The sequence below is a fragment of the Vombatus ursinus genome, unplaced genomic scaffold (assembly GCF_900497805.2).
Source record: "Vombatus ursinus unplaced genomic scaffold, bare-nosed wombat genome assembly UNPS02014798.1, whole genome shotgun sequence".
In the NCBI taxonomy this organism is placed as follows: Eukaryota; Metazoa; Chordata; class Mammalia; order Diprotodontia; family Vombatidae; genus Vombatus; species Vombatus ursinus.
Genome location: NW_020954576.1, coordinates 80982631 through 81008801, shown reverse-complemented (window position 1 = coordinate 81008801; position 26171 = coordinate 80982631). Strand labels below are relative to the sequence as shown.

At 37.6% G+C, this 26171-nt stretch overlaps 1 protein-coding gene across 1 annotated transcript in view; it reads left to right on the top strand.

The window, feature by feature from the left end:
- LOC114049472 (dynein heavy chain 14, axonemal-like) overlaps window positions 1–26171 on the top strand; it is a 343809-nt gene that overhangs the window by 104891 nt on the left and 212747 nt on the right. The window contains exons 28-34 of the mRNA XM_027870712.1: window positions 2979–3210; window positions 7982–8035; window positions 12374–12519; window positions 16634–16702; window positions 18246–18432; window positions 20152–20228; window positions 23721–23892. Coding sequence (XP_027726513.1) covers window positions 2979–3210; window positions 7982–8035; window positions 12374–12519; window positions 16634–16702; window positions 18246–18432; window positions 20152–20228; window positions 23721–23892 — 937 coding nt within the window. The remainder of the gene's footprint in view (window positions 1–2978; window positions 3211–7981; window positions 8036–12373; window positions 12520–16633; window positions 16703–18245; window positions 18433–20151; window positions 20229–23720; window positions 23893–26171) is intronic.

The window sequence follows — 26171 nt, the reverse complement described above, 5'->3', positions numbered from 1 at the left end:
TGTTCTCTACTTTTTTTTTTTTTCTCACGAGTAGTATTAAAAAAAAGCTGTTGCATGGATGGTGCGGTGGATAGGGTACTGGCCTTGGAGTCAGGAAAACTTGAAGTTATGTGACCCTGGGCAAGTCACCTATCCTCTGCCTCAGTTTCCTTATCCATAAAATAAGAATAATAATAATAGCACCTACTTCACATGATTTTTGTGAAGGTCCAATCAGTTCACATACATAAAGTGCTTTGCAAACCCCGAAGTGAGATACATATGCCAACTTATTATTGTTTTTGTTGTTATACTTTTTTTCTTGATTTGCTGCTAATTTCAATAATAACTTGTGGGAAGCAGTAACTACAACTTTAGTCTACTCTCTAAATCATGAATCTCTTCACCATATCAAAACAATTTCAAGATAAGTATTAGAGTAAGGGGGAATAGAGCCAATTATACTTAAGTAGGGGAGGAAAAGATACAATAGAGAGAGAGAGAGAGCTCTTGGTAAAACTGTGAAGTTTCAAACTTTCAAAGACATTTATTTTCTAAAGGTTTTCTAAGCTCATAGAAAAAACAAAAACCCTCCCTCCATAGTCATATTTCTTTAACTTCCAAAAAAAGCTAATATAAAGCATAAGTAATATCTAATGTGTCATTAAATGTTATAAATATAATTTTTTGGATGTGGCATTTATTAAACTCTGAGGACAACTAGAAGGAAGGAAGGAATTCTACATTTAATCAGAACCATTTCAACTGCTTTTAATGCTCATAATTGCCGAGAACTCTGGACATTACCTTTGTCTCAAAGTTAACGTTTTAAGATGTTAATAAGGAAACCAGGGAAGACAGGATAAAAAGGTGAAGGGGAATGCTGGAGGGAAGGCACTCTCCCATCCGAGCTAGTGGTTTCTCAGACAGCCCAGAGCTGATATTTCTATGTAGCTACCCTGGATTCCAGCCTCCCTATCTCTTGAAGAACAGTCTGCCTCAGAGTGTCCAGATTTCAGGGTCGCCTGGTACTCAGGCTAGTAACCACTAACTAGCCAACTTCAGTAGATTATTAGAGATATAAGTTCTGACATGTTTACTGGCACCTTGATAAGAACACCTTATCGGTCCTGTCAAATGTGCTTTACTCATCTGTTGACCCAATTCATGCAATACTTGTGGAAGATCCTTACTAAGACAAAACTGACCAATTAGCATAGTGAAATCTTCATGCAAGGACCCAGCTAATCGAGGGAGAAAGTTGGACAAATCATTCCATCTCTGTCAGCCTCAGTTTCCTTATCTATAGTAGTGCAGTCACTTCATTCTGAAGTTAACATTGTATCTACTTTGGCAATGAATTACTCCTCATTGGTCAGAATCAAGCCCAAAATAACACTTACCTTCAGTGCTTCTTTCTCTTTGTTAGCAAGGTAAGTCTAGAATTTCCCAACTGTTCTACTTCTACCAGATATCCAGGTAGTTGAACATGTCATTGATAATGACAATATCCTGCCTTCATCATGCTTTGGTGACCAGTTTACAGGATTCCACTCAATTCTCTCTTCTGCCCGAGTGGTCATATCACTGTAACTGCAGTATTGTTTCTGTTGCTCCTTCCAATCAATCTTTATCCAAAACTTCTCCATGTTTCTCCCATGTTTTTCATAGATTTCCACACTGAAATTGATCAGTGCTACCCACCGCCCATTTTTATCTATGACAACAGCAACAACAATTAGTATGTTTAATGGCACTTTGAGGTTTGCAGAGCATTTTACAAATATTGTCTCACTATTTTCACAATAAGCTTGTGTGGTAGTTGTTAAAACCTCCACTTTACAAATGAAGAAACTGATCCTCACTGGATACAATCTGTTCCTGGGTAATCCTATTTGCACCCTCGTGTTCCGTTTGCTTTGTTTATTGTCTCCGCACTACATATTTGTGTCCCTATGAGGTCAGAAGTGTCATAGCACCATAGAATTTAGATTTCTTGATCTAGAGGTGGTCTAATCCAGCGGTAGGGAACCTGTGGCCTCACGGCCACATGTAGCCCTCTAGGTCTTCAAGTGTGGCCCTTTGACTGAATCCAAACTTCGCAGAACAAATCCCCTTAATAAAAGGATTTGTTTGGTAAAACTTGAACTCAGTCAAAAGGCCCAAGGACCTAGAAGACCACATGTGGCCTCGAGGCTGCAGGTTCCCCACCCCTGGACTAATCCAACCCTCTTCATGTTATTGATGAGAAAACTGAGACCCAGAGAGGTTAAATGTCATTCCCACAGTCACAGCGACAGAGCCAGGATTCAAGCTTTGGTCCTCCAGCTTTCAATCCAGTGCTCTTTTCATTGTGCCAAGAGGCATAGATTCGAAAGATTTGATGATAGAATCTTTTTTTGTTGCTGTTCAATCATTTTCAGTAGTGTCTTCATGAACTCTTCATGAACTCATTTGGGGTTTTCTTAGCCAATATACTAGTTTGCCATTTCCTTCTCCAGATCGTTTTAAAGATGAGGAAACTGAGGCAAACATGGTTAAGTGACTTGTCCAGGATCACACAGCTTATAAGTGTTTGAGGCCGGATTTGAACTCAGGAAGATAAGTCTTCCTGACTAAATGCCTGGCACTTATATACATAATTAAATGTTTCTACTAATTAAGAATCTAAGCCAGTTTCAAAGATTAATCAATAAAAATAGGAAAGTAACCATTAACTGATTTAAAAACATATCATTTCTTTCTTTCTAACTGTATATCATTTTTTGTGAATTACTGAGCATCTCCTCCACTAATTTTTTCCTGATGTCATAACTGGGAGCACATTTATATTATTTATTTTCAGTTTAAAGCCCTTTTGGTTAGACCTGTAAGTTTCCATTCTCCTCCTATTGAATACAAGTTCCTTGAGGGCAACAAGTATATGGTATGTGCTTAATAAATGCTTGTTGATTGATTATTATTGATTACTTGAGCATTTTTTAAAAATTTCATTTTAGGCAACTTCGTTATAAATGGGATGACAGCCTGAAGACATGCTTTGTATTTCAAGGACATGCAACTTTTACCTATGGCTTTGAGTACTTGGGCTGCACCTCCAGGTTGGTTATTACACCTCTCACAGACCGATGCAGGTTAACCCTCACTAGTGCACTCCACTTGAATCTTGGAGGCTGTCCTGCTGGTCCAGCAGGCACAGGGAAAACAGAGACTGTCAAAGACCTGGCAAAAGTAAGTACATTCCTACAAAAAGAAGAAACATAATATGCCTTTGTTTTCTATGCCAATTCTGATAAAATCTTGAATTTGTCAGATTTGTACCCAAGGTATTCTTTGTCTGTAATAATATTCATCAACCATGTACTTAATGGTATGCCTAAAGCATGTAGTAGGTATTTTTTCGCATTTGAAGTACAAACTAAAAGCAGGGAAAATGGCTTGCGTTCTCAGTTTTTAATCAAGCTTAAGGACAAAACACACAGGAAACAACTAGAGCAAAATTGCAGGCAGCACATGAGCAGATGAAAAAAGGTTATATTAGATGTTATGTAGCTAGGTGATTCAATGGATAGGGTACCAGGGCTGGAGTCAGGAGTTGTCTTCAAATCTGGCCTCAGACACTGACTAGCTGTGTGACCTTGGCAAGTCACTCAACCCTGTTTTCCTTAGTTTTCTCATCTGTAAAATGAACTGGAGAAGGAAATGGCAAACCGCTCTGGTGTCTTTGCCAAGTAAACCTCAAATGGGGTCGCGAAGAGTTGGATACAACTATAAAATGACTGAACAATAACAGCATTATTTAAGTGCTGTGGGGTGTGCAGATTAAAGAAATGGTCAGAGTTCAGCAACCTTAGGAAAGTGAGGGATGCGAATGGGCAGAGGGGATTGAGAATACCTTCAAGGCAATGGGAACAGCAAGAATGAAGTCAAAGGGTTGAGCCAATGAAGAAACTGATTTTATGCATTTCACAGATTATGAAGGTAGAGAAAAGTACATTATGGAAATATTTCCATGCAGTTAAAATAAAAATTTTTAAAAATAGTGCTTACAGTGATAAATCTTCAGCTATTTGGAAAATTCAGCTATCGAGAACTCTGCAAGCTGTGTGCCATGTTGACTTAGGCCCAATGAGGACATATGCTGCTATAATATATAGAAGTAAGACCACCTAATGATTACATTATCATTTAATAGGCAATCAAGGCCATTTCCTAACTACTAGAAAGAGTGGAATTCAATTCATTTCAATTATTCATCAGGTATCTACTACTTCTCTGATTATTGTTTAGCATACTGAGGGCTGTTGGGATATAGTCTGTACCATCAAGACATTTATCGTCTTGTTGGGGAAACAAGAAATAAGCACGTGAACTAGTTAGATGAGTATTTATAGTTAGTGCTATACAGAATTAGAAAAAAGATGAGTGGGCAGCTAGGTGGCGCAGTGGATAGAACACTGGCCCTGGAGGCAGGAGGACCTGAGTTCAAATCTGACCTCAGACACTTAACATTTACTAGTTGTGTGACTCTGGGCAAGTCACTTAACCCCAATTGCCTCACCAAAAAAAAAAAAAAAAGGGTGAGTGTGGTCAAAATGATTAGGGACTTTTAGACTAGTGATAGAGTGAACATTGGGTGTAACTGGGTAGGTAGATGGCACAGTGGATAGAGCACTGGGCCGGGAATCCAGTAGACCAGGCTTCAAAGCCAATCTCAGAAACTTACTAGCTGTGCAGCCCTGGGCAAATCCCTTAAACTCTGACTGCCTCAGTTTCCTTCACTGTAAAATGGGGATATAATAACAATATCTACCTCATAGTATTGTGGTGAGAATCAAGTGAGATAATATTTGTAAAGAGCTTGGCACTTGGTAGGCATTTAATAAATCTTTGTTCCCTTCTCCCATGTGTGGGGCTAATAGTGTAAGCAAAGATGAGGGAAATTTGACAGGAGAACACAAGGTGTGTGCTTTTATTTGTGAGGCTGAGCTGGATAGAGTACAATGTTCCTGTCTGCAAGTAGGGAAAGATAAAGTTAAGGAGATAAAACAGGGGCAAATGGTGAGAAGCCTTGAACATGAGTTTGGATTGTAGGCAGTGGAAGCCAGGGAAGGTTTTTGAGCAAAGTATTAGCATTACAAAGATTAATTTGGTTGGAAATGTGGAGGATAGGAGAGACTGGAAGTGTGGTCAGCCTATTAGGAGGCTCTTGCAGTGATCCAAACATTAGGATTGGCCTTGTAAAGTCATTATATTTAGATCCTGAAAGGACTTTTAGAGACCAAGCCCATGGCCTTTGTTTTGCTGATGAGGACAATGAGACCCAGATAGCAGAAGTATCTCGTTCTAGGTAGTAAGTACCAGAACTGGGACTTAAACCCAGGTTCTCTGATATTTTTGTGTAAGGAATGGCTGTAGGTATGGCAAAGAGTAAATAGTTTGGAGAGGAGTTTCTAAGAAATAATTGTCAGGATTTGATGATTGATTGATTTTACACGGCTGAAAAAGATATGCAACACCTGGGAAATGTTGGCTGCATTAACAAAAATGTGGAAGTTAGGAAAGAATGACTGGTTTAGAGTGAAGATGAGTAATATCTTGAATATGCTACAGCATTTTTTCAGGCAATGGTAAAATATTCAAGTGGAAATATCATCATCATCTTCTCCTCCTCCTTCTCCTTCTCCTTTTCCTTCTTCTCTTTCTTCTTCCCAACTCTCTGTGACCTCATTTGAGGGTTTCCTAGCAAAGATACTGGAGTGTTTTGCCATTTCCTTCTCCAGCTCATTTTACAGATGAGAAAACTGGGGCAAATAGGGTTATGTGGCTTCTCCAGGGTCACACAGCTAGTAAGTGTCTAGTAAATAGTTAGAGATTTGGGGAATCTGAGGAAGGACCAGAAGCACTATCTAATCTAATCCATATCTGAAATAGGTCCCCTCCACAAAATCTCTGACAAAACTTCATCCAGGCTCCTCTTGAATACCTCTAATGAAAAGGAATTCATTCCACTTTTGGATGGCTCTAATTGTTAGGAAAGTAATCCTTACATCGGGCCATAAGGAGTAGCGAAGAAGTATTAAAATGCAGCAAAAAATAGAAGCAGTTGGAAAAATAGAACAATCTAGTGACATTGGAGCTACAGACTATTTTAAAATAGCAGACATAATGAAAAAGAAATGACAGTGTAGAATAATTTGTTTGGATTCACTAAAGAAAATAAGCGATTTTAAATAGTATAATGGACTGAAAAGAATTTTCATGATTTCAGAGGTCACCTCAGCACCTTGTTGAGAGGAAACTGGGAACCCTGATTAGTCCCCAGAGACTAGGGCTGCAACAACACCCTATAATCTCATCAGGGGGATTGGGGGACTCATGAAATTGATCAGGGTCTTCTCTGATTACTCTCCTCTCTCCCTTTCATATATAATGTAACTTCATTATTGCCTGCTGAGCTCCCCTTTAAACTTACTACTTCTAGCAAAAAAGTGTATTCTGTCCAACTAAATTTGTACTTTACTTTAAGTAATGGTTCCCCTAAATAGTTTTGCATTTATATAATCATGCATCTAAAAAAGGCAGTCACACTGGCCCAGCCAAAAATATTCATAGTGATATGGACACATGAGTATACATATAAAAGATACAACTACATACACCAACCAAAAGGGCACATGGATATGTAGGTATATATAAATTATAGATAGGAAAAAGTAGGTTTTATGTACTACATACAAACATGCATAGATGTACCAGGCTCTCAAGCACATGAATACATATTCATTTCAGAAAACATTTCATTAAGCTCCATGACACCACTCTTGTGTTATATGTGTGACACACATACAAAATACACACAAGTGTACTGATTCATGCAAGCTGGACACACACCAATATGTATGCACACACTTTCCTACTGTATTCCAACTTAATCCAGAATTATTCATCTGTTGCTTGTAGGTAAGTGGGTTGGGCAAGGAATAGAGTCACGCAAATTCAGCCATTTTAAGAAACAGCAGGAATAAGAATATTTGTGATAGGGGCAGCTAGGTGGCACAGTGGATAGAACACTGGCCCTGCAGTCAGGAGGACCTGAGTTCAAATCCAACCTCAGACACTTGACACTAGCTGTGTGACTCTAGGCAAGTCACTAACTCCAATTGCCTCATCAAAAAAAAAAAAAAGAATATTTGTGATAGAGGCTAAATCAAAAAAAGGCTCTGCTTCTTTGGACATAGGTTGTTGCCAATGCAGAATGAAGCTCTGAAGCAATCCAGTGTCCAGCTACCTTTATAACTTAAAACTATCACATTCTCTAGTTTTCTTATGAAATTGCAGTATTACTTACAAAAGGGACCCATTAATGGCTCAGAACAGATTTCTTACCATTTTTCAGAAAAAATAAATACCCTAGTCATGGGTCAGTTGTTCAAAATATATTTAATAAACTATTTAAATTTAATCCTATTGTCTTATAGATTTGTTCATGGCCTGTTTCCTTTTTTTCTTAGTAGTGGTAATTTGCCCTAGTCACACAGTTTGCCAGTAACTGATAGCATATATGTTTGATAGTATGTGTGTGTGTATACATATATATTTGATAGTTTACATATAAAATACATATTTGACTGGTCTGACAAAGGATAGGAGTATATTTGTAGCCATGGAAAAATGTTGTCTGAGCAAAGATTATTTGGAGATTAAATCCATGTGACCTTTGTCTCATTGGTACTGTGTCCTAATCAATTGAACTAGTAGCTTAAATATATTCTGGTACCTAGGTGTACAGACCACAGTCCTACTGTACTGCTTTTGAGAATTTGCTAACTTGTGGCATCCATGCTAACATTTTGCCATAAAATATCATCTGGTAAAAGCAAAAGGTTTGCCCAGGTAGGCTTTTTCAGAAATTCCTTTATTCTGAATATTACCTTTACTATTATTTTATGTTCTCATTTCAATAAATGTATGCACTCTAAAATCATATTATTTCCCTCAGGCCTTGGGCAAACATTGTGTGGTCTTCAATTGTTTTGAAGATTTGGATTATAAGGTAAGACTCATCATTTCCCCAGAGGAAAATAATTTAAAAAAAATTTTTGTGAACTGATAGGGAAATAACAATAGTTAATACTCTTATTGTTATTATGTCTTTATATTCATGTGAAAGAAAACTTTTGATAACAGAAGTGAATAGCAGCATCATGTGTTCACTCCATGTCATCCTGACAAAATATAACTGAAGAAATTCTGAAAACAAAGAAAACTCTTGTCTTTATGGTTATCAACAAGAAAAAAATAACATAACTTTGAAAAAATAACAAAAGTTCTGACATCTCAAAATGACAACAACAAAGTTATAAAACCGTAGAGGAAATGCTTGCCAAAGAAAGTACTGAAGATACTCAAGAAATGCTGAAAGAAGAAACAGATTGTACGATCTCTACCTTAAAAGAAATTAAGGAAAACATAAGCTCCACAAAAATGACATAGGAGGAAAAAGGAAAAAAATCAAGAAACTGGCCAACATGATAGAAAACCTAAATTTTTGCTGGAAGCAGGAGTATGCTGATAAATGTTTAACAAAAAGCTCTCCCGTGACATATGTTAAAGTTTAATATACATTATAGTCATATGAAAAAATGCTCTAAATCACTATTGATTAGAGAAATGCAAATTAAAACAACTCTGAGATACCACTTCATTACCTATCAGATTGGCTAATATGACAAAAAAAGAAAATGTTGGAAAATGTGGGAAAACTGGAACACTAATGCATTGTTGGTGGAGTTGTGAACTGATCCAACCATTCTAGAAAGTAATTTGGAACTATACCCAAAGGGCTATAAAACTCTACATGCTCTTTGAGCCAGCAATACCACTGCAAGGTCTATACCCTAGAGACATCCAAAAAAAAGGGGAAAGTATTGTATTTGCATTTGTATGAAAATATTTATAGCAGCTCTTTTTATGGTGGCTAAGAATTGGAAATCAAAGGGATGCCCATCAATTGGGGAATGGCTAAACAAACTGTGGCATATGATTGTAATGGAATATTATTAATCTGTAAAAAATGACAAGCAGGATGATTTCAGAAAAACCTGGAAAGACACACATGAACTGATACATAGTAAAGTGAACAGAACCAGGAGAACATGGAGAGAAACAGCAATACTGTTTGATGAAGATCTATGAATGACTTACTTATTCTCAGCAATACATAATCCAAGAAAATCCCAAAGCACTAATGATGAAGCAAGCTATCTGCCTCCAGAGAAAGAACTGATATTGAGTTTGAGTAGACTGAAGTATGCTGTTTTTCACTTTCTTTCATTTTTTTCCTTTTATTCAAGTCTTCTTGAACAAAATGACTAAAATGGAAATGTTTTACATAATTGAACATGGGTAACCTATATCTGATTGCCTACGATCTCAGGGAGAGCAAAGGGGAAGTAAGCAGGAAAGGATAGAATTTGGAACTCAAAACTTTAATTAAAAATGTTTAAAAACTGGAAAAAAAAATTATTTGCCCAGGGTCACACAGCTAGTAAGTGTCTGAGGCCAGATTTGAACTCAGGAAGATGAGTTTTCCTGACTCCAGGTACCACGTAGCTGCCCACTTATAGATAGTAATATCCTCCAAATGATTCTGTTTATTAGATAATCTTGTACTGATTTATTAAGTCCTGGAATTATAATCTCCTAATTGAGATCCACAACCTCTCAAAAGAGTTTCATGATCAATCTACACATGAAAAAGAGTGTAGATGAAGAATATCTAGGTAGCGAGGTGGCTCAGTATGTACAGTGCTAAACCTGAAGTCAGGAAGGCCTGAGTTCAAATCCAGCCTCAGACATTTCCTAGGTGTGTGAACCTGGACAAGTTATTTAACTTCAGTTTCCTCACCTGTACAATAGGGATAATAATAGCACCTACTTCATAAGGGTGTTATGAGGATCAAGTTAGAAAATATCTGTAAAGCACATAGCACCGTATCTGGCATGTAGTAGGTGCTTAATAAATGTTTGTTCCCTCTCTGCTCTCCCCCTCCCATTATCTAGACTATGAGATGCAAATACATTGGGAAGTAGATAAAGTTGTTCCACCACCAAGACATTTATCTTCTTCCAGGAATCCTAAAATCATAGATTTAGAGCTGGAACGGATCTCAGAGCCAAATCCACCCATCTAGTCATGTTATGGGTGAAGAAAATGAGGATCAGATGGGTTAAATGTGTTGCACCAGGTCACACAGCTAGTAAATAAGGAGTCAATGAGAGTCAGGATTTGAATCCAGTCTTTCCTGATTTCAAATCCAGTTCTCTATCTAGTATGCCACACTGTATCACAATTGCAGAAAAATAAAATTTTCAAGTGACCCAAAGGGTAATGAAGAGATGTGGATATAAATAGACTGCAGAATATTGCCAGTAAGGACTTGCATGCAAGTAGCATAAAAGATAATGTCCAAGATTTAGATGACAGACAGTATAGCATCATGGATAAAGATCTGGCCTCAAAACCAGGAAGACCCGGTTCAAATCCTGCCTCTGACACATATTGGCCAGGTGATTTGGGACATGGCACTTCAACACTCTGTACACTAGCCAACTAAGACTGCTCTCTGCTGAGAGGGTACCAACCCTCATTAGTAGAAAGAGTTTCCTCATTCCTCATTCTCTCAATGAGATCACAACCAAATATAATTCCCTGTGTGTGATCAAGGAGGTAGGTGAGCTGGTCAAGGAGTAACTTGAGCAAGTGATAAATGTACAATGTCCATGGCCCAAGTGTGATTGTAGTTGCTGGATAAAGCTAAAAGACCCAAGGACAGACTTGCCACACTTTGGGCAGACCACTTATGTAGGATGGATGGGAGCATGAACAAAAGTCTCATAGAATTAGATTACATAAAGGTGTTGTGACCTGCACCTTTGAAAGGAGTGTCCTTTTGAATGGTATCACAAGGTATATCATAATATTAAAGTATTCAAAATAGAAAACAGTTAAAGAACAGTTATTCTTTTCTCATAACATAAGGAGAAATAACTCCAAAGTTCACATCATAGATAATCAAAATAAATCTCATAAAGAAATAAATAATAAAGGATGATGAAAGGTAAGGTAAACCCCAAAGTTATTAATATTAAATGTGGAAGAAAAAAAACTAAATTTTGCTATAAGAAGTATTGAGGATTAAATAGTACGACTCAATAATATATTGCCTATAAGAAGCACAGTCAAAATTAAAATAGAATTGCCAATAGAACAAAATTTGAAAGTATTCAGATGAAAACAGTGGAATTACATAATAATTTTACACGTTTAATGTAATCATCCAATTCACTTATGATCCCAACCTCTCTAAGACCCAGTCAATGGCCCATGTGACATGAGCTGTGCCACCTCAATCTCCATCAGTTGGTAGGAAACCTTCTGGTGATGAATTTTTCAAAACTCAGCTTATCTTTTCTCGCCACACCTATAGTCAAAGCCTTTTTAGCTTGTCCAATGAAAATATGAGCTACAAAATTCAGCATTGACAGAGATGAGAAAGCAGCATTCATGGTTTGCCTAGGGAAAAGCAGTGTGCAAATTTTGTGGAACATCAACTGGCAGTGTAAGATAAAGGTTAAAACTGGTGGTATTCTTCCGGTAAAACCAAAACCTGAATTGTAATTCGGTTCTTCTATTTTTTAAGAGATCCTAGTAAATTTCCACGAAATCCCATTGGAAAGATATTCCAAGGAAATAATTAAAAAGAAAAAAAAGAACAATCTGTACAAAGATATCTATTAGTCAATTCATCCATCAATCAATAAATATTCATTAAGTGACTACTACATGCCAGTACTGTGCTAAGCTACATTATTTGTGATACTGAAAAACTGGGAACAATCAAAGAAGTGACCAGTGGTGGTAGAATGCCTGTTACACTGGTACATTAGGGCAGAATGCTATATCTTCAGAAAGAATGAATAATAGTCATGAATACAGAAAAGCATATGCAGTGATGCAAAGTGAAAAAGAAAAATTGTAGTGACATATCTTTTTTGGGGAGGGGGAATAAGGTGAGGCAGTTGGGGTTAAGTGACTTGCCCAGGGTCACACAGCTAAAGTCTGCCAATGGACTTGAACACAGATCCTCCTGACTCTATCTACTCCTAGCTAGTAGTAGCTAGTAACGTAACTTTTTAAAAATATATGTGAATATACAGAGTATCTCAAAAGTCTTAGTAAAAATTGAAGCTTTAATAGCTTAAATATCATATGAATATAACCAGAAAGAATATTACATATGTTAACTAATGAATAATTTTAAGTGTTTTAACAATAGAAGAGTATACAATTACAATCATTACTAATTTCAATAATTTATCTTTTATTAAGATGATAGGAAAATTCTTCTTTGGAATAGTTCAATCTGGAGCATGGTGTTGCTTTGATGAGTTCAATCGAATTGATATGGAAGTACTTTCCGTGATTGCCTCACAGATGCAAACAATTAAGGCAGCCAAAGATAATCATTCTCACCGGTATGTATTTTACATGTGACATACCATATTCTCATTGATGCTTAAAAGCTATTTGGTTAATTTACTTAACTAATATTATGTAGCCTTTGTTACTTATATAAATACATTACTGGATTGCACATGGGTACATCATTAAATATAAAATGTCCTGATCATCATATCATTGTATCACTACTTAACATAATATTTCGAAATAGAGTGACCAGATTTTCCAAAAGGAAAAGGAGAAATTTGGTGCAAATGTTCCTGTGGAGACAAATAATTAGTATCAAAGTTTGAAATTTCTAGTCACTAATTTTCTGCCCTTCACAAGAAATTTTGTTCAGATTTTAGGAATAAACCAGTATCCATCCCCTCAAAAGAAAGGTATCTACATGTTTGATATCAAGTGTCTGGTCCATAATTAGGATTCCTGGCACTTCAGGCAGATGGGCATGTCTCTGGGGAAAGACCTTGAATGAGAGTGTAATTGAGGCAGCCTCCATCCTCCTTTACCTCTCTCTGAGCTGCTCTCTCTCCAGAATTACTAGTGATCTCTTAATTACCCTGTCTCGTGTCCCTGTCTCATTCCTCCTCCTTCTTGACCTCTCCGAAAACCACTTGATACTGTCTTCTCTCTAGGTTTTCATGATACTGCTATCTCTCCTCCTTCCTCTTGGATAGTTCCTTCTCTGTCTTTACTGGATCTTCACCCAAGTGAAGACCATTCATTTTGGGATATATTCAGTTTTAAGCATTTATGGGACATACAGTTTAAGGTGTCAAATAGGCAGTTGGAAATGTGAGCCCAGAGATCAGGAGAGAGCATGGGCTAGGCAAATAGATCTGAGAATCACCTATATAGAAATAGTCATTGAATCCATGGGAGCTGATGAAATCACCAAGGTACCTAGGACTCAGAGATGTTCAGTGATTCAGCAAAACTGATAAGAATTCATAATTACCAGGGTGGAATTTCAAGCTGGATCTCCTTGCACTAAGACCACTTGAATATTTTCCCACTATACCATGAAACAACTGAAAACTGAATGTTTTAGAATAGTGTATTTTAGGTTGGGACAGATATTTAAAATATAAACCAAATTTAAAAGAGCTAGAAAAAAATTCTTTACTGTACATCTAACCCCAGTAGATGCTTTGAGTTTCTTAACAGTAAAATTTAGTAAGAAATCATTAATTCAGATTCTACTAATTTATAATTCATGATAATTCAGAAATAATATTTTAGATTCCTAAATAAAAAAAAGCTCAAAATAGCACATTTTCATAGTCTTACTCATGAGAAAATAGATTCTTAAAACCCCAGATCATGAAATTAAGGAGTTTTTTTCTTTTTACCTTCAATTTAGGGAATCCATAATTCTTATTATTAAAAAAAAATGGGTTAACATTCATTTGTTGTTGTTACCCAGTCATTTCAGTCATGTCTGACTCTTCATGACCCCATCTAGGTTTTTCTTGGCAGAAACTGCTATTTCCTTCTCCTTTTTATGGATGAGGAAACTGAGGCAAACAGAGTTAAGTGACTTGCCCAGGGTCACACACCTAATAAGTGTCTGAGACCAGATTTGAACTCAGGAAGATGAGTGCTCCTGACTCCAGGCCTGGCACTTTATTCACTGCACTACCCAGCTGTATTATTGGAGGGGGAAACAAACTGTGTTTGTTGTAACCATAACAGTTTTTGGTGGGGAGCTTTATTATGAAGGAAGGGATTACAAGTAGTCTACTAGTAAGGAGGCTGGTTTTTTTTTTTCAACTCCAAACCCCCGCCCCCCGAATAATAATAATGATAGATTTATTTTATGTTGTAATGTTTGTGAATCACTTTACATATGTCATGTATTTGATGATCTTTGGTGGCAGGCAGGAAGAATAAATGAGATATGGAACGAGTTTACCAACTCAAATAAATAAAAGAAATGAGCACAAGGTCATCTATCATACCCCAGGAATGACTGATTTCCCAGTAGGAACAGACAAGTCTCTGGGGCCTGTGTATACAAAATATTGAAAGTTCTATCATGTTGGGTCAAAGTAAGGATAGTCAAAAATGAGGGAAATGTGTTAAAAAGTTGATCATAATTCACCTTGTATTATCTTGTACATACAGGGCCTCCCCCTAAGTCTTACTACACTTTTAAGATGTTAAAGCTCTAAAGACTTTTGGGACACCATGTATTTTGTCTATATTAATTTACATACATGCTGTTTCCCCTGAGAGGATGCCAGGTCTCTGAGAACACAGAGTGATTCATTTTTCTCTGTATCCTCATTGAAACTTAATAAGCACTCCATAAATACATGTCATTTGACTGACTGAGTAGTAAACAAAAAAGTTTATTGTTGCTTTATAAAGGCAAATTTATGTAATAGAAAGCATTCTGGATATGGAATCAGCTGTTCTGAGTTTGAATTCTGTTCTGAAATGTGTGGTCTTGGGGCAAGTCATTTAAACTTTCTGGGCTGCAAGTGTCCTCATCTATGAAATGAGATTGAATTAGATAATCTGTGCAGTAAACATTTATTAAACACCTACAGTTTCAGGTACCACGCTAAGCTCTGGGGATACAAAGAAAGACAAAAGGCAGTTCCTGCCCTTATAGTCTAATGGCGGAGATAACATGTAAATAGCTATGTGCAAACAAGATATATACTGGGTGTATTAGAAATAACCAATAGAAGAGAAGCACTAGAATTAAGAGAGATTAGGAAAGACTTCCTGTAGGAAATAAGATATTAACTGAGACTTGAAGGAAGCCAGGAGACGGATATGAGGAGGGAGAGAATTCCAGGCATAGGAGACAGGCAGAGAAAATACTCAAAGTAAGGTGAATGGGGTACCTTGTACAAGGAACAACGAGGAGGCCACTGCCACTGGATGAAAGAGTACATGGTTTGGGGGTGGGGGTGGGAGGGAAGGTGTGGAAGAAAACTGGGAAGGGGAGGAGAGAGAAGCTAGGTTATCCTGGAAGAGATAGGGACCAACTGAAGCCTTTTGAGATCAGGGAGGAAAGGGGGGAATGACATGATTAAACCTGCGTTTTAGAAAAATTACTAGGAGGATTGGTTTAAGTGTTCTTTCTATATTTACATTTTTCCACTTAGCTTTATCAAGGGCTAGGTTTCATACTTTATAGTTTAGGACTCTAACAAATACTTTCTTTTCATTCATTTAAACTAAGAATTATCAAGATACATCAGAATAACAATAATGTACAATTTAGTACCAGTTAGAGAAATATCCTTTGACTTTGTGTCCCAGGGATCTATTAGCCTTGATATTTCTCCTCTGCCTAACTAGTCAAACGTGATTTTACTACCCCTACCTAGTAGCAAAGAAAGGGAAAGTAAATAAGAGAAGGAAAAGTTGTAATCTGACCGGTTCATTTTGGAATTTAATCTGGGATTGAGGCTTCCTGCAACAATAACCCGGCATTAATCGAAGTCTTCCATCAATTAAACATTTTAGATTAATTTACCTCACATTTGAGACCAAACCTTAGTGTTAAAAATAAATGTGTTACATATTTCATCCTTATTATCATCACATTGGACACATATACTCACCCTCATTATTCTGAATTAGTATGATATTAATGTAAGTCTAGGGACAGTGATGGAAAGCTCTGCTCTTAGAAAATATACTGTGGGAGGATTTTTAGTGTCCAATATAAAAAAGTAAATCTTTTTTCTATTCTATTTCTCCCAAAATAAACCCCATGCCTAGAAGAAGGAATTCAGTTTAATTGTAAAAGCTATAATTTACTTATTTTGTGGAAATGATTAACCAGTTAGGCAATCTGATTTTTCCAAATTTGTGCTTGAGTCATTAAATTAAACAGTACCTGTTCCACAGTAGGCATTTAATGAATGCTTGCTGACTGAATGATTGATTAAATTAAGCCCCCTTATAGGCTTACTCTTTGGGAGTTTTATAAAAGTGATAATTTTTTCTTTTGGTTTGTTTGTGGGTTTTTTGGCTATTATTTAGTAATGGCTTATTTTTTTAAAAAATTAATCATAACATAACATTAGGAGATTTATGATACCTGTTTGCTTGGAGAGAACATTTCTTTCTGCTACTGATTTTTAAAAATGTAATAAATTTTAGGTTTTTACTAGAAGGAAAAGATATCCGAATCAACCTGTCCTGTGCAGTCTTTGTCACCTTGAATCCTGGGTAAGTAACAGTGAGTCTACGGGAGGCATGAGAAATCTCAATAGGTCTGAGGCTAAATTCTACCCTTGTCTTAATTTCATTTGGCACTCTGGGAGAGTTTTCCAAAATTATGCTTGTCATTTGGCTAGCCCTGCCTTCTTACCCTCCTCCCCCCCTCTTTCCCACCCCTATTTCCCCCTGCCCTCTCATCAGTAAATACAACAGTGCATCTGTCTGAAATGGAACCCACACAGTAAACCACATTTTAAGTTCCAACAGAGGGGAATGGGGTCAGCTCCTCTTGAAGTCATGACACTAAGCACATGCAATAGTAGATATTCAGTAAATATTTGTTGAACTGGATTTAACCATCTAACTCTCATTGGATACTTACTGTCTACATGTCAATGTAGTAGGCACTTGGATATAAAATAACTATGATGATGATAATACTAATAATGATAATGCCTGGCATTTATATAGCACTTTAAGGTTTGCAAACTTCTTTACAAGTATTTGTTCATTTGATCTTCACAACCACCCTGGGAGATAAGTGCTATTATCATCCTCTTTTTATAGCTGAGGAAACTGAAACAGGTAGAAGTTCAACAACAGAGGTTAAACTAGTAAATGCCTTACAGCCTGATTCTAACTCAGATCATCCCAACTCTTGGTTCAATATTCTATCCACTGAGCCACCAACCTGCCTCACCTCTATTGTTGATACAAAAATAACTGGTCAATTCATTTCTTTTAATATCATCAATTTTTAGTGTCATCTAAACAACAGTATTCACAAAGATGCCTAGTTGGTTGACTGTTTTTCATTTTTCAATGAGTTGTTATGCTATCATATAGATATTCCCAGAAGCTAACTTCAAGAGACACAGTCTCCCTCTTATGGAATTCATCTTCCTTGACCTACACCCAGAGATGCCCAAAGACCAATTAACGAGGGATTGAGTGACAAAATAATAACTCAGATATAGAATATGTTCAGGTTTGCAAACCATCCTCCTCAAAAACATCATATGAAAGAGGTAGTGCCAGGATTATTATCCCCCATTTTATGAATATTGAAACAGACCAAGAAGTTTAGTGACTTACCTGTGACTAATTGTATAAGTTAGTAAGTATGCAAGACAGGCCTGGAATCCAAATCTTTCTCCCTCTCAAAAAAGACAAAATCAATATAGTTTTATTGCCAGACCCAAAAGACTAACAACAATTAGCATTTATAAGCAAAATTCTGCCCCAAATACATAAAGTTTAATTGTGTACATATATCTATCTCATCATTTGCTAAATCACACTTGGTATAAGTGTTCTTTCTATATTTACATTTTCCCACTTAGCTTTATCAAGGGCTAGGTTTCATACTTTATAGCTTAGGACTCTAACAAATATTTTCTTTTCATTCATTTAAATTAAGAATTATCAAGACACATAAGAATAACAATAATACACAATTTAACACCAGTTGTAGAAATATTATTCTTATGTTTAAGGAAAAAATTGTTTGAAAAAAATTAAAGATTGAGAAGTGTTTTCCCCTGTTTTTAAGATATAAAGGACGTGTGGAACTCCCAGATAACTTAAAATCTCTGTTTCGGCCAGTGGTGATGATGGTACCCCACTATCAATTGATTGCTGAAATAATGCTGTTTGCAGCAGGTTTCAAATCTGCAAAACCACTGTCAGCCAAACTCATTAACCTTTATGAACTAGCTATCAAGCAACTTTCATACCAGGTAATGAATTGCTTTTCTCAAAGCACTAGATGATATTTTAAAGGTAACAATAAACAATTCTTTTTATTAAATAACCTACTTATTTTCTCTAATTCAGAAAAACAGGCCTGATACAGGTAACTTTAAAAATAAGACTTGAAGTAAAATGTAATCATTTGTGTAGCTCTTCAGGCTTGAACTAAATACCTTTCCTCACAACAGCCTTCTGAGGGATGGAGTCCAAGTATTATTAGTGTCATTTTACAGATAAGGAAAAGTTAAACCTCGGACAGGTTCCATATTTTGCAAACATGTAGCTAGTCAAATGTGATTTTACTACCCCTACCTAGTAACAAAGAAAGGGAAAGTAAATAAGAGAAGGAAAAGTCATAACAACGCAGTTCATCTTGAAATTCAATCTGGGATTGAGGCTTCCTGAAATGATAGCATGGCATTAATGGAAGTCTTTCATAAATTGAGCAAAAGGTTAAACAGCTAGGAAGTATCACTCTCAGATTCTTCTGACTCCCAGAGTGGTGTCCTTTCCACTAATCCACACTGCTCATTGTTCTAAATTCTACTATTTTGCTTGTTCCTCCTGGTCTTGGAGCCTAAGAGCCCAAGGAAGCAGAAAGAGCCACGGGAAGAAGGGATTCTACCAATAGACAAGTGTCCTGATGCTAACCTGGCTAGTGAAGAGAACACCCTCCACAGGAAATCAAAACTGTCCAGGAGTTCTGCCTTTTAGCTGGATTTGGGGCAACGTTCCCAGAGCCACCTGCTTCCTCTCTGCTCCCAAACCCGTGCGGACAAAGGGGATGAACACATCTCAATCCACCAAGCATTTATCAAGTACATGATGTTGTGTTACGCTCTGAAAATGCAAAAACAGAAAGAAGAGTAGTCCCTGACTTCAAGGAGTTTATAGTCTCCTGAAGGAGGTGATGGTGGAATGTCTCTTCTTTTGCATTATAGAACACCCTTCTCAATCATGAGAAATAGATTCTAGAGAGCCCCTCGAATAGATATATCTGTGTGTATTTGTTCCTGATACTTCAGACAGGTCTCCTTTCTCTCCAAAACTCTCTCCCTGTCCATGTTCTTCCCAGTTTTTCTCATCAAAACAGAGAGCGCTTGCTCATTCTATCAGTTAAATGCCAATGATCTTCAGCCCCTCTCCTGAGCATCTAATAATTATGTCTCTTTTTAGAAGGGGCCTGTATCCAAATGAAGAGTAATAATAATGATGACAATAATATAATGATAGCTAACATTTGTATGGCACTTATGTGCCAGGAATTGTGTTAAGCACTTAATATTTATTATCTCATTTGATCCTCAAAAAATCCTGGGAGGTAGATGCTGTTATCATCCCCATTTAACAGATGAGGAAACTGAGGCAAACAGAGGTCAAGGGACTTGCCTGGGGTCACACAGCTAGTAAGTGAATGAAGTTGGATTTGAATTCAGGTCTTCCTGACTCTAGGCCCAGCACTCTGTGCCACTACCTGGGGGTGGGTTAGGTAGAGGAGAAATAGATGGCAGAGGGTGGCAAATCTAGAACCGAGTCAGGATTTCCCGTATTCTTATCATAGTCATGTACACACACACACACATACACACACACACACACACACACACACACACACACACACCCTTTTGACAAAAAAATTGATATGTGTTCATCTGAAAATAGTCCTTTTTTTTTTTTTAGTAACTCATATCTATTTTTTTCCTTAGGATCATTATGACTTTGGCATGAGAGCAATAAAGACAGTGCTAATCATGGCTGATCGAAAGAAAAGGGAGTACAGAATGTAAGTCAAATATGATTTAGAAGTTAAATTATAGAAATATTAATAAGAGATGAAATGATCATCCAGAAGCCCAAGGTAGGCTGATTGAGACAACACAATAAAGAATGGGACATTCTAGGGGCCCGAAGGAAAGGAGAGGAGCTGATGTGTACTTCCACTCCATCATTCCCATTAGCGCTCTTTCATGGAGAGGAAAAACTTGGTTTGGAACAAGCATTCTTAACTTGGGACCCACAAGGGGCCTGTGGACAGATTTTGCTGGCCATGAAGTTAGATGGGAAAAAAACGACATCTTATTTCAATATACTTGGATTTCTTTGCAATCCTATGTATTTTATACATTTGAAAATATTTTTAGAAGGGGTCCACAGGCATCATCAGACCACCACTGGGGTCTATAACCCCCCCAAAAAAAGAAAGAAAAAAAAAGAAAAAGGAAGGAAGGAAGGAAAGAAGGAAGGAAGGAAAGAAGGAAGGAAGGAAGGAAGGAAGGAAGGAAGGAAGGAAGGAAGGAAGAAAAAGGAACTGGCTGGAGTATAAGTAACCATTGTTCTTTCTTACAATGAGTCATCAGTCAAAAGGATAAGAGAATATTGGGAGGATCTAAAGATGTGTAACAGATAAATTCAATCAGTTAGTCAGTGAGGAGCTTACTATTGTGTAAAACTCTGGGGATAAAAGAAAGGCAAAAGACAGTCCCTGCCCACAAGGAGCTCATACCCTGGGGTGGGAGGTGGGGGGGAAAGGTAATTTGAGCGGGAAGGAAGAGATGAAGATTTGCAGCCAGGTGGGAAATGATGACATGTCTGCCCTAGGCACCCTCCTTAAATGGAGGATCAGAGAAGAGCTCTTAGATGTCCACCCTCTCCAATTAGAGGGAAGGAGAGGCCCCAAGGACTCAGTGTACAGAGGAAATGAGAGTCTCAGAGTTGACGTGATCTTGCAGGAAGATGAGCTTCTGGAGGCAATGAAATCCAGAATAGCTGAGTGGGAAATGATGAAACAGCTACCCTGGCTTTGAAGGATCTGGGAGGAGCAACTTTATGTCCACCTTCTACTGTCTCCAATCAGAGGACTTACTGACTGGAAACAAAAAAAAAGCACACTTCTTTCCACTCATGCATGTTCATATTCTATTGTCATTAGAGTCCAAAGTGCTGGGACGCCCCCCTTGAAACCCTTTGGCCTTTTCAGCCACCACCATACCTGCTTCAGCTTGAGCTTGGCCCCCTTCCCTGAGAAACATGGCAGAACATAGAGAAGGAACATAAAGTTATTCCTTCTACCTTGCAACTTTCCCCATCACAATTTCGATATATTGTGGGTCAGCATAAGAAATTAAATGGAAATTTTTTAGGACTTTAGCAGAAGCCACAGATGACATGCAAAGGCCAGCAAATAATGTGGAAAAAGTTTAGAAACTCAGAAATGCATAAAATACATGTATAGTATTGTAAAATGTCAACATATTTTATCTTTTAATACCATAATAATTGAAACTTCTTCTCTGGTATGAAGGGAGGACCAAAAAATTTTATGTGGATTTTTCAGATCATGGGGGCACCATGCCCCTAATCTGCATGATGTGGAAGGGATAACTGTATTTGAGATACTGATGATAATTATGGATTTTGCCCATCCCATATTTAGTCTGGGACATAGCCTTTTAGAGAAACTTTCTTTTGAGAAATTTTGATTGATTGATAATAATAATAATAATAGCAATAACAAAATAATAACTAGCATTTATATAGCACTTTTAACATTTACAAAGCACTTTAAAAATATTATCTCATTTTATTCTGGGAAGTACATGCTACTTATCATCCATATATTATGGATGAAAAAATTAAGGGAGGAAGAAATTAAGTGACTTGCCCAGGGTCACAGCTATTAAGTTTCTGAGGCTAGAATTGAACTCACATCTTCTTGACTTCAGGCCCAGCACTCTATGCACTGAGCCACCTAGCTGCTTCTGATATACTTGTAATCAAAAATACTGAGTACATATACTGATAGGATAGTTCTTAAGATATATCCATCATCAGAAAGTATATGACGTATGACATACTATAAAATTATTTGCAAATAGGTTGTTGTGTTTTGTTTTGGATTTGGGGATTTTTTGTGGGGGGAGGGGAGTTGCCTCTAATGCCACCTTCACTCCTAAATCACAGTATGTTCTGAATATCAGCAAAGAAATGGCCAATGCTGCTTTCCAGAGTCAGCTCACTTAAGACTTTGTACCAGAATTTATAAGTTGAATTGGAGAACATAAAGAAGGCTTGTTCCTCCACCTAGGCCTACTTAATCTATTCTAGAGTCAGTGAGTTCCCAGAAGAATGAATGTAGTCCGAGAACAGTAGCACAGAATCTCAGGTTTGGCAGGTGCCCAACAGGTAATTAGGTTGCATCTTTATACCCAAAGCAAGTGTCCCTTCTTTACAGCATCTCTAACGGGTGATTACTTCAGCATTTCAGTGAATCTGCAATCTCATCAATGTGGGCGCTCCCTTCGTCTGTGTAAAGTGCAGCCCACCCACACCTTCTCACCCTGTGCAAAGTTCCATTACATCCCATACATCCTGTACAAGGGGTCTGCACAGCATATGGCTCTTGACACACATGGATACTGATGGAACATTCAGGATGTCCATTGGGCATCCTGGGCTTTCACTGGATGGCTGGTTTATTGGTGCCTATCATATACCTCTCTGCTGCCCTCTATGCTGCTTCTCCTGTGTGAGTCTTCATTAATAATAGGTTGCTGCCTACTCAAACCCAACATGCTCCTTTCCCTCCCATTACCCTCTGAATGACATATTGCTCTAATTTTTGTAGAGATTTTGTTACTTCAAGAATCTAGCTACACACACACACACACACACACACACACACCAGAAGATATGCAAATGTGCAGAGGATTGGGGATTTGTTTATATTAGGAAATTTCTGGTATGGAAACTGCCTCCACAAATGCAGATTGCAACCCAGAGTTTCAACAACCAGACGCTGCCACTTGGTGGCAAATTATTGGGCCATCACAATCCTTGAAGCAGAGAAAAATAAAAAATGGACCTCACTCCTGAACAGCCTCTACAATGACAGCAGCAGAGTCAAAGAAGAGGTCGAGAGTGCTTCCAGGGTAGGGAACCTGCCTTAGACCCAAACAATTTTTAGGCTGCCCATCAACAATAACTTAGCTCCTGATATTCACAATGTGAAATCCTATTCAAGTCACCTCAATGTGAAGGTCTTTGCCATTCCATTTTAGTATACACCAGTTTAGAATTAAAGAACCACGGAAAAGCATTTAGTAGAACATAAGAAATGTAGTATATATTGTGCAACATACAATATGTTGTGTAAAATACGAAGCAATAATATTGATGGTATATTGTCTTAGCAAAGAATATCCAATTGTTTGCTCCAAGTTAATGCCCTTCCTTCCTCCCTCTCACCCCACCTCCACCCCACTCCCCACTATTAAAGGAACACCAATGAAGAGCTTTCTGAAGATGAAGAAGTTCTGGTCATTATATGGGCAGTGAGAGAAGCTAGTTTACCCAAGTTTCTTCCTGAAGATGTTCCACTTTTTGAAAGCATTCTGGGAGATATCTTCCCCAAAGTTACAGTTCCAGATGTGAAGCAGCCTAACTTGGAGGTACATATAAATTTAAAGATACAGCTTTTTTATCACTGACTTAGAAGGCAGACAACCAACAGAAAAAAAATGAAAAGGTTCTAGCAATATTTCTATATCAAATAACTTTCTTCTTCGATGAGGCAGCTAAGTGGTATTGTGGATAGAACCCTGAACCAGAAGTCAGGAGGATCTGAGTTCAAATCTAGTCTCAGACAGATACTAGCTGTGTGACCCTGGGCAAGTTAGTTAACCTCCATTTACCTCAATTTCCTCAATTGTAAAATGGGATAATCATAACACCTACCTCTTAAGGATCAAATGAGATAGTATTTGTAAAAAGCACTTAGCACAGTGCCTGGCGCATAGTAGGCATTATATAAATGCTTATTTCCTCCCTTCCCTTCAATGACAATGGGGCCTCCATTTTTGGACTCTAATATCTCAGAATCATGTAGTGCGTGAGCAAACAGAAATGGCACTATAGAAAATGTAGAAGGCAACTGGACCAGATGAAGTTTACATAACAGAGATCTATATCTGGGAGAGACACAATTTTGAGAATGTTGAGAAACTGATTTTCAAGATATCTGAAAAAGAGAATAAACTGAAGAATAACAATAATAGCTAGTGTTTATGCAGCACATTGACGTTTGTGAAGTACTGTACATATGTCATCTCGTTTGGTCCTCACAACAACTACGTAACGTAGATGCTATTATTTTCCTCATTTTAAAGATGAGGAAACTGAGGCAAGCTGAGGTTAAGTGACTTGCCCAAGGTCACACAGCTAGTAAGTGTCTGAGACAGGATTCAAACTCAAGTCTTTCTGAGAATACATACGACACAAGACAGAGTGAAGGAGCTCTCCCACTGAGAGCAAAGTAACTCAGTTTAACCAAGCAAGAGAGTTCTAGACTTCTCAAGGGAAGTTCCTCAAAGCATCTAGTGGGGCAAGCTGGGGATAGGGATATGTTAGAGACAGCCAAAATCTATTTTCCATCATCTGCTTTGCATGAAAGAAGGAGTAGAGTTGAGGAGGGGAGAGAGGAAAGCTTCCTCCCCTCTTTTCTAGTGAATACAACTCCGAGGTCTGGGCTGCAAAGCTACCTCAGCCTCCTCCCACATCGGGGAATTCAGGTTTCACGAGCCTGAGTCCATACCTTGAGCTGAGGGCCAGGAGTGGCACCAGCTGGGTTTCAGTCCCTTTTTCTTCAGGTCTGCACAGCAGCTACTCATGCTGGTCAATCTACCCTACTTCCTCCCTCAGTTCTCATTCTTCTCTCTTTTTCTTTTTGGTCTGGGCTGAATCAGTGTGGTGCTGCTTTTTGCAAAGTTGGCACATCCGACTTACACTGAGATTGCCTGTAGACAACAGATAAAAGGAGGGGGAGTTCAGGCTTTCTAGCTATTATTATACTAGGCCATAATACTATGGTAGTTGAATTATATATTCATAAGGAAAAAAATAACAAGATAACCAGGGAAGACCTCTTTGAGACAGATGAGAATAGCTTAGAGCTCTCTGGTTACCAGGGTGGTTTTCCCTGTATGTTTATAATTGGGTTGCTTTATGTTGTGTATACTTCTGAGTGAATCTTTGTGCATTGGACTATGCTAATAGCTGATTTAATCTTAGGCACAGAATATATCAAAGAGGTGGGCAGTAACAACTGCATTATAAGATTCTTTGAAGTCTTTAAACTTACCTTTGAAATTTATTGTTAAGGGAAGAGTTAATGATAATGTTGTTATTCAGTCATGTCTGACTCTTTGCGACCCCATTTAAAGTTTTCTTGGCAAAGAGATTAGAGTGGTTTACCATTTCCTTCTCCAGCTAATTTTACAGATGAGGAAACCGAGGCAAATAAGGTTAAGTGACTTGCCCATGATCACACAGTTAATAAGTGTCTGAGGCCAGATCTGAACTCAGGAAGATGAGTTTTCCTGACTCCAGGCCCGGCACTCTATCCACTATGCCATCTAGCTGTCCTATAAAATAAAGCATAGAGAGCATCATAGAGGATAAAATTGATAATTTGACTACATACAAAATTAAAGGAGTTGTTGTACAAGCAAAACAGATACAATTCAAATTATAAGAGAAACAGTTAACTGGGAAAAATTGTTGCCCCAAGTTTTTCAGGTAAAAGGTCTCATTTATTTATATATATGTACATACATACATACATACATATATATATATTACACACACACACATATATATGGAAATGATGCAGATTTATAAGAATAAGAACCTTTCCCCAATTGATAATCAAAGGACACGAACAAGAAGTTTC